At 46.0% G+C, this 14,526-nt stretch overlaps 1 protein-coding gene across 1 annotated transcript in view; it reads right to left on the bottom strand.

Moving 5' to 3' along the window:
* LOC126267981 (serine protease 48-like) overlaps positions 1 to 14,526 on the bottom strand; it is a 165,957-nt gene that overhangs the window by 8,206 nt on the left and 143,225 nt on the right. Inside the window, exons 6-7 of the mRNA XM_049973327.1 lie at positions 9,951 to 10,207; positions 2,649 to 2,706 (exon numbers count right to left, since the gene is read on the bottom strand). Of these exons, the coding sequence (XP_049829284.1) occupies positions 2,649 to 2,706; positions 9,951 to 10,207 (315 nt within the window). The remainder of the gene's footprint in view (positions 1 to 2,648; positions 2,707 to 9,950; positions 10,208 to 14,526) is intronic.

The following is a 14,526-nucleotide window of genomic DNA, read 5'->3' on the forward strand; positions in this document are numbered from 1 at the left end:
CTGCAATCTGAATCAAACTGATGGTATTATTAACTTACAGCTGTGTGAAATGTGAATGGGTTTTGACAAACTTGTTTCCTTTTAAATTCTTGCGTCTACAACGCAATAATGTTTTGAACACATTTTCATTTGTAATAAGTGTTATCTATCGACTAGAGACGTCTTGCATTTGCGAGAGACACAATAGTCGAGACACTACTCATTTGTGTAGTGTTTGCCATTGCAAGCGTATATCGTGAATAGCCATTGCAAATAGCGCTCTTAGTTTTTCAAAATTAGAAAGACGCCTTATCTTTCGCTTTCTATTGAGTGAAGAAAAGTCTCAAATTTCCTAACAGATCAAGCTCGTTTACCGGGTCGGGACTCAAACCACACATTTGTCTTTCGGTGTCAAAGCTTCTGTAGGTTAGACTATTTAGGCACGACTCACTAAACGCCCTCACCACTTTAATTCTCGCATTACTTTCAAAGCTTCACACTAACTCTTCTCCATTCGTCCTTGGACCAAAGCTTCTGAAAGAAAGAGTGCAAAGTGAAATATTCGTTTTGAAAACAACTTTGTAATCCCAGGAAATAGGTACTGCTTCAGCATAATCTTTTCGGAGGAATGCTTTCAATCAAAATTCAATACACATAGACGATAAGGAACGCTCAACCAGTCTCTTTCTTGTGTGTCAAATTTCTGGACTAGACGTATTTTGCGTTACGTGGTATGCAAGTGACCTTTCATGTGGATAAAATAAACGTTAGGAGTCACGAGAAGAGTGTTTCGTTCTCGTTCGCTTGTAACAACAACGACGCTGTACTATTGTACATATAAGTACTTCTTTTTTCTGATTTAACGATAAACTTGTGTAATTGATGCTTTGATTTCATTTCTTTTTGTTTCATGCCATTATGTTACGAAAACTGTTAATAAATTTCAATGTGAATATTAATGTTTATGTCAAATGTCAAGTAATAGTGTAATAGAATTGAAATGTAACAAATGTTGAAACTGTTGTAAGATGTTTAAAATTGCAACTGTGCGTCTAGTCCATACGTAGGCAATGTGTTAGGATATGTAGAATGCAAAACCTCGGGTGAATACCCGGTCTGTCAGGGAGCGGTAAAAGGTGGAGGGCAGGCGAGCGCGGGAAAATGCACGCGGGCACTGCACGGCACAACGGGCTCAGCAGCAGTAGTTGGAGTCTGGCATTCGTTTGAGCGACACCTTCTGGAGCGAGGAGGCTGTCCTGGAAGACAGTTTCACTGAGCCTTGGGTATGCCGTTCCAACGCCCACACAGCATTGCAAAATTCCGTAGACACTAAATGGAAAAGTATTGCTACGCTAAGAAGAATTAAAGTGCCGATACATCAAGAGCCATAGCTGTGGTTGTATGTGTGTTCTGTGCCTCGCCATCTCGCCGCCCGCCAACCGCCGCATCGATACTAACAGGTTGAAATTTCTAGTACTGTATTCGTATGGATCAGAGAGTGAACTGTGTTCGTTTGGTGCATTAATAACCTAAATTTTACCAGAACTTTTCCATCATTCAATTATCCTCACAACTAACCTAGACAGGGTCCTTTCCAAACGTTGTGCAATCCGAGTGTCCCGAAATGAAAATTAAAAAGTGTGTTAATAATAATTATTTGCAGATCTAGCTATATTAGGATGGTGTTTAAAGAAATGTCTTGTTAATGAATCAGTAAATGAATAGCGAAGGTCTGACGAAGTCGAAAGATAACTTTAGTATTGATACAGTAAAGAAGTTTATTATTTCGAGACACATTTAAAGGCATTTAAATGACCAGTAAATAAGATGAAAAGAGGAGTAACTTACATACTGGAAATATTGAATAAATAATAAATTCAGTAATCATAACAGTTTCAGCCACCCCCCCCCCCCCCCTCATTCATTTGAATTCTGAAGTGTTAAAAATTGGTTTGACCAGCAAAAGTTAAAGTCAATATAAAAGTCAACATTTATCAGTGTTTTATCTTTAATAAAATTGACATTTTGTGTGTGGCATGAAAGTACAATTTCTAGGGTAGATTATGGTCGATTTTAATCAGATTAACAGACAGCATAAAGTTTTGTAGTAAACATTATAGTGTGGGTGTTATGTGTTCCTGATTTTCCATATCAGTACTGAACGTGAAACTATCAGTTCATTAGATTTTCTGGTTCTAAAATTCTACTATATTATGCAGTGTTGCAACTTGTTGTTTCGCATGAATATATACCAACATGTACAGGGAAGAAACTCAGTTAATGCCTAATTAGGCTGGCTACCGTATTACTGTCACGTTGGTAGTATCTTCTGGGTTGATCCATCCTGGCGTGTAATTGCATTTCTAACTTACTTGACGGATTATTGTTATCACAGAGTGGATGTAAGTCCGATTTGCCATCATTCAGGTACACACGGTCGATATCTATGTGAAAATCCTTTCTGATAAGGTGAATCCCGCTCACTTACCATAGCACAGGCTTTAACGAGTACTGTGTCACGGGGGTTACACGCTAACCAGTGACAGACGGAAACATCCTACTAGCTGCACTGTTTCCATTTCGCCTAAATATGCCTCGCCAAAATAAGTATCGATTCCGTAATCTTATTTCCGCAGCCGTGTAGGAATGTTGTGCCGCAGTAGACTTACCAATCTGTTGGTAGACTCCTTGCAAGGTGCGGAACAGAAGCGGCCCCCCAGCGTCTCCCTGTAAAGTAACAGCAACATAGAGCATTAGGCTTAATAGCTACTGGGAGGAAGTAAGTCTCTGTTTAAACAGTTCTAGACTACTGATGGAACACAATTTGTAAAGAGAATAATAATTTATGAAAGCAAAGCTATCGTCACTAAATCCTACCGCCACGGGGCCACTAACTAACTAAAGATTCAACATCCGTATTAAATCAATTCTTATTGTGTCACACAGATAATGAAGAATAAGTTAACTGGTATAATAAAGTACTAGGATATACCAGTTTCGTCCCGAGTTGTTATTGTTTACAATTAATTGTTACAAAGGTGTTTTCTCCTCTTCGTATCTCATATGCAGAGACTTAGATATAATTTCTTTCGTGCGCTTGAATGCGCTGCAAGCAACTGAAAATCTTTCTCTAGCTTTGAGGCGAAAATCTGAAACATAAATTACGAAAAATACATTTTTCTGGGATTTTGGAATGATCTAACCGTTTAGGATTCAGTTTCTCCTTTGGCAGGTCTTGAAGAGTCCGGACATATTTCATCACGTGAGTATCATCTCGTATTAATTATTAGAACCGTGTATGATTATCTTTCTCTCTTCGTTTAGATTGCCACGAAAGACAATATTGTCAATACAAAGCGCTATTGAAGACTTACAAACATTCTAATTCGACTGTAACAAAGTAAGAGTTATGTTCAATGCAAAAACTTCGTAGAATATAATCAAATGTGTGTGCTGGACAGCCAGAAATGCCTGTAGCTTCTCTGACGTATATAGACATTGAAGTAACTCTGCCGTGTCAGCGTATATGAGTATTTCATTTCAAAAAATCGTAGTCTAACAAGCTGAAACATCAGTATGTACATTTATCTGTAACTCAAAAGAAGCAACGTGTTACCAGCGAATAGTCGTTTCATATGAGTGCTATACGCAGAGTAGATTCTGCAGAAAAAAGTAACTGTGTTACAAGGAATAATAAGTGCGCCTAAGCGACACCTGCTGTTGATAAACACTGCTATCCCGCTGTTCGTAGCTGATGCTAATGCTTCACATGTAGACTATCAATAGAGGTAGTATAGACTACTTACCCGCGAAGGTATTTTACGCATCTAAATGACAGATGCCTGTGCCTGGCTAGATCTCAATGGAGGACAGAAGGCTGCGCATATAAGAGACGGAAGTCCTGTTTTCTCGGATTGTTTGCGATAACTAATGAATAAACCTTTATTTCTTAGAAAAAAGTTCTAAATCAGTGGACGACCCTAGAGACGCCTTCAGACGACAGCTCGGTGTCAGAACGGGGTCATCTTTGTTCCGCACATTCGGGAGAACGACGGTTCAATCCCGTCTCCAGCCATCCTGATTTAGGTTTTCCGTGATTTCCCTAAATCGTTTCAGACAAATGCCGGGATGGTTCCTTTGAAAGGGCACGGCCGATTTCCTTCCCCATCCTTCCCTAACCCGAGCTTGCGCTCCGTCTCTAATGACCTCGTTGTCGACCGGACGTTAAACAACACTAACCTTTGTTCCGCACCGGCGACCTGTGGAACTGGTGAGCAGTGGACTGCCACTCCATCACTGCGCCAGCTCACGTCGGCCATACGCAGCTGATTGGCAGTTGGCAACGCAGCTTTTAGGTATTCAAGAAGAAACTTTTACACCAAATTCAAATGGCTCTGAGCACTATGGGACTTAACTTCTGAGGTCATCAGTCCCCTAGAACTTAGAACTACTTAAACCTAACTAACCTAAGGACATCACACACATGCATACCCGAGGCAGGATTGGAACCTGCGACCGTAGCGGTCGGGCGGATCCAGACTGTAGCGCCTAGAACTGCTCGACCACTCCGGCCGGCTCGGAAACAAGTAAACGAATTAAAAATCACTATTCAGCAAACTCAGATACTTGCCAGTGTATGCCTTCACGTGAATGAACCCGTGAAAGCAACTAAATCAAGTGCTTTTCGCAAACTAGGACCGTGCGCTGCACGAAGGTGCAGCGAGTAATCGTCGTCAGGCGTTAAGGAGGCTGGATGCGAAAGCAGCGCTGAAGAACGAGTCGGCCTGCAGGATCTTTGGCGTTTACTGCAAGTGCAGTATCCAGGAAAGGTAAGAAGGATTTCACGAGGCACTGACCAATAAGTCAGCGTGTTGCCATCCCAGCATGATTACGTTCCGTACAGACGGAAAGAAGGCAACTGAGTTTGGTGACTACTAAATGGAACGACTTTCAGGACTGTTCTTCGCATTGGTGCAAGTGATTACGGGAATGTGGACGCTAAGAAATTACTGTGACTCGATTGTCACCCTAGAAAAACTGATGCCGCACTGCTCTTCGCACAAAGAACCGAGCAGATAATGGCTGTAATGGCTGTTGACCACTACGCCATAGGAACCGAGCAGATAATGATTGGTGACGGGGCATCTGAGGGCAGATCCGGTAGTGGTAACGATCTTCCATTGTTTAGATCAGTGGTCGTCAAACTTTTAACCTGAAGGGCCAATACTGACATTGTGGGGCGACACTATGAGACGCTTATGTATCGATCTTGATATTAACTGGTAACCTACATAAATTAGTATTATCCGGTTTGATTCTAAGGGAAGCACTTGTGCCCAGTGACAGTACTTTAAGTAGTAAAGGGTACAGCAGTCAGTCGCAAATAGGACTATGTGCATACACTATAAGTGGTTTTCAAGTTATAAGCTACATTTACTACACCGAAGATGGTCACACTGTGACCGAAATATGGATACGCAATAAACATCATTTGTGGGTGATTACTCTACTCTTTACTACTTCAGACAAAGTAGTGTGTTTTGAGCCCCCAATAGACTAGATATAGTAAAGTCACGATAAGTTGGCCGCCGACCCCGATGTACTGGCCGTTAAAAGTCGGCACCATTCGGATTACTTCCTGCCTACTCCTCTCTCCCTCCCTGTTCCAGATCACTACCAGCCTCAGCGACCCCAAAGTTGTGACTGTCGTTGCCTGAGGAGGTGTTGCTGTGTTGTTTTTGGGAGCGGATGATTGATTGATTAGTAACAGTAAATGTGTTGGTATTTAAATGAATTTCGATTAAGAGTCACGATCACAAATGTTTACTAAATGTTTTGCATGTCATTTTCTTCTACTCACTGCTTCGTATTACAAAAGTCTTAATTTAATTATAATATTCCTTTCTACAAATACGTACAGCATTTGAAGATGGCTGTCTCTGTAACGCTTATTCACGAGTCCATGTCATCTTCGTTGCAAAATTTATACTATAGAGACTGAGAGATATGAGTCGCACACGGCTGTGTCAGCAGAGCCTAATGGAAGGCAAACAAAGAAACATTCCTCCCTTTCACATCCTCTTCTCTGCAGCGGCTGCGCTAAGTACCCCTCTGCCGTGAGGTATGCGTCCAAGTTCACTTAGCTCACAGCCGAATTCACCTACGTCATTTAGGCTTGTAATTAAGTTCGTCTTAGAATGTCATTGCCTCTGTAAGTATTTGTGTTTGTTACTAAACAGGGAAACTACACTCTTAAAATCAATTATTCAAAATGACAGTCCCAATCGCATTATTTATTTTGCTGCCAACCGGTTTCAACCCGTGATGGGGTCATCTTCAGGACAATTTACAACATTTGGTCGCTCACTGGACTTGTCATCCTGCCTGTGCAACGTTGGTAACTATGTTGTCTAAAAATTTATCCACATTCAAAAGTTCTCCGTGTTATTTGACTTCCGTTTTGCTTCGGCAGTTAATTGTTAGATGCATATTATTGTTTAGAAAAAAACATCCGAGAAACGCGGGGCGCACGAATCCTTGATTCGGGCTGCATGCGGACAGCGGGCCGTAGTTTGACGAACACTGGTTTAGACGCACCATACTGAATGTACAAAACGAGAAATGTAGCAGTTTTATTCATAGGAGCAATAGTACCAACTGCAATACGCAGTACTAGAATTTGTTTTACGAAAGGAGACTATGAGTGAAATTCTTTGTCCGTATCGCATACGGTACGCGGGACAAACTAGACGCATCGGACATCAGCGATATACGTGTCTTCTACAGCCCGACAAATCTGCAGTACTTTCACCGCCCATTTCATGGAATACATAATAGTCCGGGTACTGGCCACGGCGTTATTTTGTTGAGACTCAATGGGCAAGAAAGTTGATGAAATACAATTAGCGGATAGCATGGTAAACAGAGACGAGTGCCTAGCTCGATAAACCACGGAAACTCTTCATTCACCTCTCGGTTCTTGGAGGAAATACTGTTCTGAATTTTCACTGCCTGCCATTCCAGTACATGACATCCATAATACGAACGTGAAAAAAAGTTTTGCATCACCTCGGTTCCGAGAGATCCGGAACCTGTGCAGAAAATTGGAATAGAGATAAACGAAAACATCATTTCCGCCCTTTCTATTGCTCATGAAAACAACACATTGTATGGTGTACCACCATACAGCGAGATTTTCAGAGCTGGTGGTCCAGATTGTTGTACACACCGGTACCTCTAATACCCAGTAACATGTCCTGTTGCATTGATGCATGCCTGTATTCGTCGTGGCATACCATCCACAAGTTCATCAAGGCACTGTTGATCCAGATTGTCCCACTCCCTCATAGTGGTTGGTCACGTCGTCCATAAACAGCCCTTCTCAGTCTACCCCAGGTATGTGCGATAGGGTTCATGTCTGGAGAACATGCTGGCCACTGTAGTCGAGAGATGTCGTTATCCTGAAGGGAGTCATTCACAAGATGTGCACGTTGGGGCCTGAACTGTTGTCCATGTAGACGAATGCCCCGCCAATATGCTGCCGTTATGGTTGCACTATCGGTCGGAGGATGGTATTCGGGTATCGTTCAGCCGTTACGGCGCCTTCCATAACCACCAGCAGCGTACGTCGGCCCCACATAATGCCACCACGAAACAACAGGAAACCTTCACCTTGCTGCACTCGCTCGGCAGTGTGTCTAAGGCGTTCAGCCTGACCGGGCTGCCTCCAAATATGTCTCCACTGCAGTAGGAGTAGCCCTCGGGGGGCCTGAGCGAGGCATGCCATCGACAATTCCTGTCTCTCTGTAGCTCCTCCATGTCCGAACAACATAGTTATGGTTCTCTTTATGGTTCACTCCGAGACGCCTGGACACTTTCCTTGTTAAGAGCCCTTCCTGGCACAAAGTAGCAATGCGGACGCAATCGAACCGAGATATTGACCGTCTAGGCATGGTTGAACTACAGACAACACGGGCCGTGTACCTCCTTCCGGTGGAATGACTAGAACTGATCGGCTGTCGGACCGCCTCCGTCTAATAGGCGCTGCTTATGCATGGTTGTTTACATCTTTGTGCGGGTTAAGTACATCTTTGAACAGTCAAAGGGACTGTCCGTGAGACAACATCGACAGTCAACGTCTATCTTCTGGGAACCGGGGTGATGGAAAACTATTTTGATGTGTGTAATTAACCACTTAATTCATAAGAGCTGTGGATCTGCTGACGCTGCACTCCTTTGGGTTGCTGACCCTCTTACTGCCAACAGTTTTGTCTCTGACGCTCGCATTTGGCCACAGTTTTGTACGAGGGATGTTCAGTGACTAATGCAACACATTTTTATTTTTAAACCCCAAGGATTCCAGTACGATATGTACTTTTGGTACAACACTCTATTATTCAACAGGATCTCCATCCAATGCGACGACCGTACTCCACTTTACTGGGAGGACCTGTATGCCCGCATCGTACTACTCTCGGAGTGCATCCTTCATTGGGGCAAACAGACGAAAGTCTGAAGGTGCGAGATCCGTGCTGTACAGTGAATGAGGAAGAACAGTCCAGTGAGATTTTGTGACCTCCTCTCGGGTGCGCAGACTCGTGTGAGGCCTTACATTATCACGAAGAAGAAGTTTGCTTCCATTTTTGTGATGACGAACACACAGAAGTCGTTTCTTCAGTTTACTAAGAGTAGGACAATACACTTCAAAGTTGATCGTTGCAGCATTAAGAACGATATCGAACAGAATAACCCCTTCAGATCCGCAGCCCGTGGTTTTGCGGTACCGTTCTCGCTTCCCGCGAACGGGGTCCCAGGTTCGATCCCGGCGGGGTCAGGGATTTTCCCTGCCTCGAGATGACCCTTTTCTGTGTAGTCTACATCATCATCCTCATTACGGTCGGAGGAAGGCAATGGCAAACCACCTCCGATACTACCTTGCTTAGTCAGCGGTGTGGGTCTCCCGCATCCTCCCCTACGATCCTTGGAGTGTGGGACCTCATCATCATCATCATCATCATCATCATCATCATCATCATCATCAACCCCTTCAGAGTCCCAGAAGACCTGTCGCCATGACCTTACTCGCTGAGGCTGCGGACATGTTCTTCGGAGGGTAGGTAGTTTGGCCTCACTCTATGGCCTGTCGGTTTGTTTCCGGTTTGAAGTAATAAACCACGTTTCATCGCCTCGTAGCGCTCAAACAGTCCCATGTAGATGATCCTATATTACTCGTTACAGTCTTCTCTTAGGCGGCAACGAATCCAGCTGGCACACATCTTTGAGTACACCAACTGGTGGACGGGTGTGTCAGGACTACCAACACAGACGTCCAGTTATGCAGGGAAGTGTTTGTGACCACCTTGAACGAGAGTGTCCGCACGTTCCAACATACTAGGAGTGACAGCTGTGTGCGGCCGGCCGACACGTGGGACTTCGGACATGTTTGCGCGTGACCTTGGTCCGATGATGACAGACGCCACGCCCAAACACTCACGGTGTTTTTGTTCACTGCCTGGTCTCCATAGCCACTGTGCAAGCGCCTCTGAATATCTGCGATGCCCTGGTTTTCCGCGAAAGAAACTCAATGACTGTGCTCGGAACGCACCTCCATTGCAGACGCCATGTTCAAGGAGACTTATAGTGCTGCACCTGTCGGACTTCTTGAAGCGGTAACATTCCATGCTGTTCCATAACAAATTATGCACATTTTCAACCGAAATTGGCCGAGAAAGAAATGTGTTGCATTATTTATTGAACGTCCCTGTATGAAATGGTTTGAATTCCGCCAGCGACTCACTTTGAAGATGGCTGCAAGCTGAAAACTCCATTATGGTAAGTGTCTTCAAACCAATAAGAATACGTTGTATGATTAGAGGTACTGCATTTCGTTTATTCTGTGAAATAGATGTAAGTGTAATGGAGATGTGTAGAGGGAAGGAACGAGAACAGTGGCTACTGCGGCAGTGGCTTACCGGGCAGAGTAGCGCGGCGGTGCCCGGGGTGCCGGCGCAGCCCTTGTCTTCGGTGACGAGTCGCGCGCTCACGTTGCTGAGGAAGCAGTCACGCTGCTGCAGAACGGGCAGCGGCAGCTTGCGCGCCCTGCACGCGCTGCCTGCCGTCGCCGTCGCATTGCCAGCAGTCCCGTTCACCGCCGACGCGTTGACACTGGTTGCTTCCTCAGCCGACCACGACGCCGCCGTCGACACCTGTCCCAGGTACGTCGCCCGGTCTGAAAAGCATCACGTTTACCGGCCTCAGCAAAAATCAGTTATTACGGGGAGGCTCAATAGATAGGGTATAGATTACAAGGGGGTCTACACAGGAGATCCCCTTGTAAAAAATTAGGATCTAAAACCACTTTTTGGAACACTCTGCATGCCTCCGATCAAATACATTGAAGCGCCAAAGAAAATGGTACAGGCATGCGTATTCAAATACAGAGATACACTCCTGGAAATGGAAAAAAGAACTCATTGACACCGGTGTGTCAGACCCACCATACTTGCTCCGGACACTGCGAGAGGGCTGTACAAGCAATGATCACACGCACGGCACAGCGGACACACCAGGAACCGCGGTGTTGTCCGTCGAATGGCGCTAGCTGCGCAGCGTTTGTGCACCGCCGCCGTCAGTGTCAGCCAGTTTGCCGTGGCATACGGAGCTCCATCGCAGTCTTTAACACTGGTAGCATGCCGCGACAGCGTGGACGTGAACCGTATGTGCAGTTGATGGACTTTGAGCGAGGGCGTATAGTGGGCATGCGGGAGGCCGGGTGGACGTACCGCCGAATTGCTCAACACGTGGGGCGTGAGGTCTCCACAGTACATCGATGTTGTCGCCAGTGGTCGGCGGAAGGTGCACGTGCCCGTCGACCTGGGACCGGACCGCAGCGACGCACGGATGCACGCCTAGACTGTAGGATCCTACGCAGTGCCGTAGGGGACCGCACCGCCATTTCCCAGCAAATTAGGGACACTGTTGCTCCTGGGGTATCGGCGAGGACCATTCGCAACCGTCTCCATGAAGCTGGGCTACGGTCCCGCACACCGTTAGGCCGTCTTCCGCTCACGCCCCAACATCGTGCAGCCCGCCTCCAGTGGTGTCGCGACAGGCGTGAATGGAGGGACGAATGGAGACGTGTCAACTTCAGCAATGAGAGTCGCTTCTGCTTTGGTGCCAATGATGGTCGTATGCGTGTTAGGCGCCATGCAGGTGAGCGCCACAATCAGGACTGCATACGACCAAGGCACACAGGGCCAACACCCGGCATCATGGTGTGGGGAGCGATCTCCTACGGTGGCCGTACACCTCTGGTGATCGTCGAGGGGACACTGAAATAGTGCACGGTACATCCAAACCGTCATCGAAGACATCGTTCTACCGTTCCTAGACCGGCAAGGGAACTTGCTGTTCCAACAGGACAATGCACGTCCGCATGTATCCCGTGCCACCCAACGTGCTCTAGAAGGTGTAAGTCAACTACCCTGACCAGCAAGATCTCCGGATCTGTCCCCCATTGAGCATGTTTGGGACAGGATGAAGCGTCGTCTCACGCGGTCTGCACGTCCAGCACGAACGCTGGTCCAACTGAGGCGCCAGGTGGAAATGGCATGGCAAGCCGTTCCACAGGACTACATACAGCATCTCTACGATCATCTCCATGGGAGAATAGCAGCCTGCATTGCTGCGAAAGGTGGATATACACTGTACTAGTGCCGACATTGTGCATGCTCTGTTGCCTGTGTCTATGTGCCTGTGGTTCTGTCAGTGTGATCATGTGATGTATCTGACCCCAGGAATGTGTCAATAAAGTTCCCCCTTCCTGGGACAATGAATTCAAGATGATTTTGGGGCCGTTGTTAGATCGGTTACTGCCGCTACAATGACAGATTTAAGTGAGTGTGAACGTGGTGTTATAGTCCGCACACTAACGATGGGACACATCATCTCCGACGTAGCGATAAAGTGGGGATTTTCTCGCTCCAATATTTCGCGAGTGTACCGTGAATACCAGTAATCCGGTAAAACATAAAATCTCCGACTTCGCTGCGGCCGGAAAGAGATCCTGCAAGAACGGGACCAACGACGACTGAAGAGAATTGTTCAACGTGAGAGAAGTACAACCCTTCCCCAAATTGCTGCAGATTTCAATGCTGGGCCATCAACAAGTGTTAACGTGCGAACCACTCAACGAAACATCATCGAGATGGGCTTTCGGAGTCGAAGCCACAACCGTGCACCCTTAATGACTGTACGACACAAAGCTTACGCCTCGCCTGTGCCCGTCAACACCGACATTGGGCTGTTGATGACTGGAAACATGTTGCCTGGTCGGACGAGTCTCGTTTCAAATTGTATCGAGCGGATGGGCGTGTACGGGTATGGAAACAACCTCATGAATCCACGGATCCTGCATGTGAGCAGGGAACTGTTCAAGCTGGTGGAGGCTCTGTAATGGTGATGGGTCTGTGTAGTTGGAGTGACATGGGACTCCTGATAAGTCTAGATACGACTCTGATAACTGATACACACGTAAGCATTCTGTCTGATCACCACCATACATTCATGTCCATTGTGCATTCCGACGGACTTGGGCAATGCCAGCAAGACAATGCGACACCCTCGTCCAGAAATGCTACAGAATGGCTCCAGGAACACACTTCTGACTTTAAACACTTCCGTTGGCCACCAAACGCCCCAGACATGAACATTATTGGGCATACCTGGGATACCCTGCAAGGTGCTGTTCGGAAGAGATCTCCCCCCCCCCCCCCCTCCTACTCGTACGGATTAATCGACAGCCCGGCAGGAACATGGTGTCAGTTCCCTCGAGCACTAAATTCAGACATTAGTCGAATCCATGACAAGTCGTCTTTCGTCACTTCTACGTGCTGACGGGAGCCCTACACGACATTAGGCAGTTGTACCAGTTTCTTTGGCTCTTCAGTGTTCTTCCTAAAGAGTGCTAATTTAAGCCTGGATTAAAACGTAGGTTTTTATTTACGAGTATAAAAAAGTTATATAATACTAAATTTTAATTTATTGACAGAGTATGCATAATTGCTATGTATTATGTCCTAAACAACAGCGGAAACTGTTTCAAACTGAATCGTCTTTCAAACTGAATAAAAGCTTCGTTCACTCAAACTTTCGGCTCAGTCGGTTGGCTGAAGCAGTAAGAGACGAAGGCCCCTACATATTTAACTAAAGTATTGCTTTATTAAGCACAGTTTAAGATAGTGAAAATAATCCACCAGGAAACAGTATGTACACTACGTGATCGAAAATATCAAGACACCTGGCTGAAAATCATAGTTCTTCGCACCGTCCATCGGTAATGCAGGAATCCAATGTGGCTTTGGCCCACCCTTAGCCTTGATGACAGCTTCCACTCTCGCAGGCATACGTCCAATCAGGTGCTGGAAGGTTTCTTGGGGAATGGCAGCCCATTCTTCACGAAGTGTTGCACTGAGGAGAGGTATCGATGTCGGTCGGTGAGGCCTGGCACGAAGTCGGCGTTCCGAAACATCCCACAGGTGTTCTATAGAATTCACGTCAGGCTCTGTGCAGGCCAGTCCATTACAGGGATTTTATTGTCGTGTAACCGCTCCGCCATAGGCCGTGCATTATGAACAGGTGGTCGATCGTGTTGAAATATGGAATCGCCATCCCCGAATTACTATTCAATAGTGGGAAGCAATAAGGTGCTTAAAACATCAATGTAGACATGTGCTGTAATAGTGCCACGCAATGCAACAAGGGGTGTAAGCCCCTTCCATGAAAAACACGACTACACCGTAACACCACCGCCTCCGAATTTTACACGCTAGTAGATGACGTTCACCGGGAATCGCCGTACCCACACCCTGCCACAATGTGTACCGTAATTCGTCACTCCACACAACGTTTTTCCACTGTCCAATCGTCCAATGTTTACGCTCCTTGCACCAAGCGAGGCGTCGTCTGTCATTTACTGGCGTGAAGTGTGGCTTATGAGCAACTGCTACACCATGAAATCCAAGTTTTCTCACTAACTATCATAGTAATTGCAGTGGATCCTGACGCAGTTTGGAACTTCTGTGTGATGGTATGTAGAGATGTCTGCCTATTATACATTACGACCATCTTCAACTGGCGGCTTTCTCTTTCAGTCAACAGACGAGGTCGGCCTGTACGCTTTAGTGCTGTTCGTGTCCCTTCACGTTTCCACTTCACTATCACATTGGAAACAGTGGACCTAGAGATGTTTAGGAGTGTGGAAATCTCGTCTACAGACGTATGACACAAGTGACACCCAGTCACCTGACCACGTTCGAAGTCCGTGAGTTCCGCAAACGCCCCATTCTGCTCTCTCACGACGTCTAATGACTACTGAAGTCGCTGATATGGCGTACCTGGTAGTAGGTAGCAGCACAATGCACCTAATATGAAAAACGTATGTTTTAGGGGGTGTCCGGTTACTTTTTATCACAAAGTGTATTTCGTTGTTTGAAGTACATACTTACGCTTTTGCAAACACGGAGATCGCTGGAAGCCTATTACTTTACA

Source organism: Schistocerca gregaria, chromosome 4 (genome assembly GCF_023897955.1).
Source record: "Schistocerca gregaria isolate iqSchGreg1 chromosome 4, iqSchGreg1.2, whole genome shotgun sequence".
Taxonomy (NCBI): domain Eukaryota; kingdom Metazoa; phylum Arthropoda; class Insecta; order Orthoptera; family Acrididae; genus Schistocerca; species Schistocerca gregaria.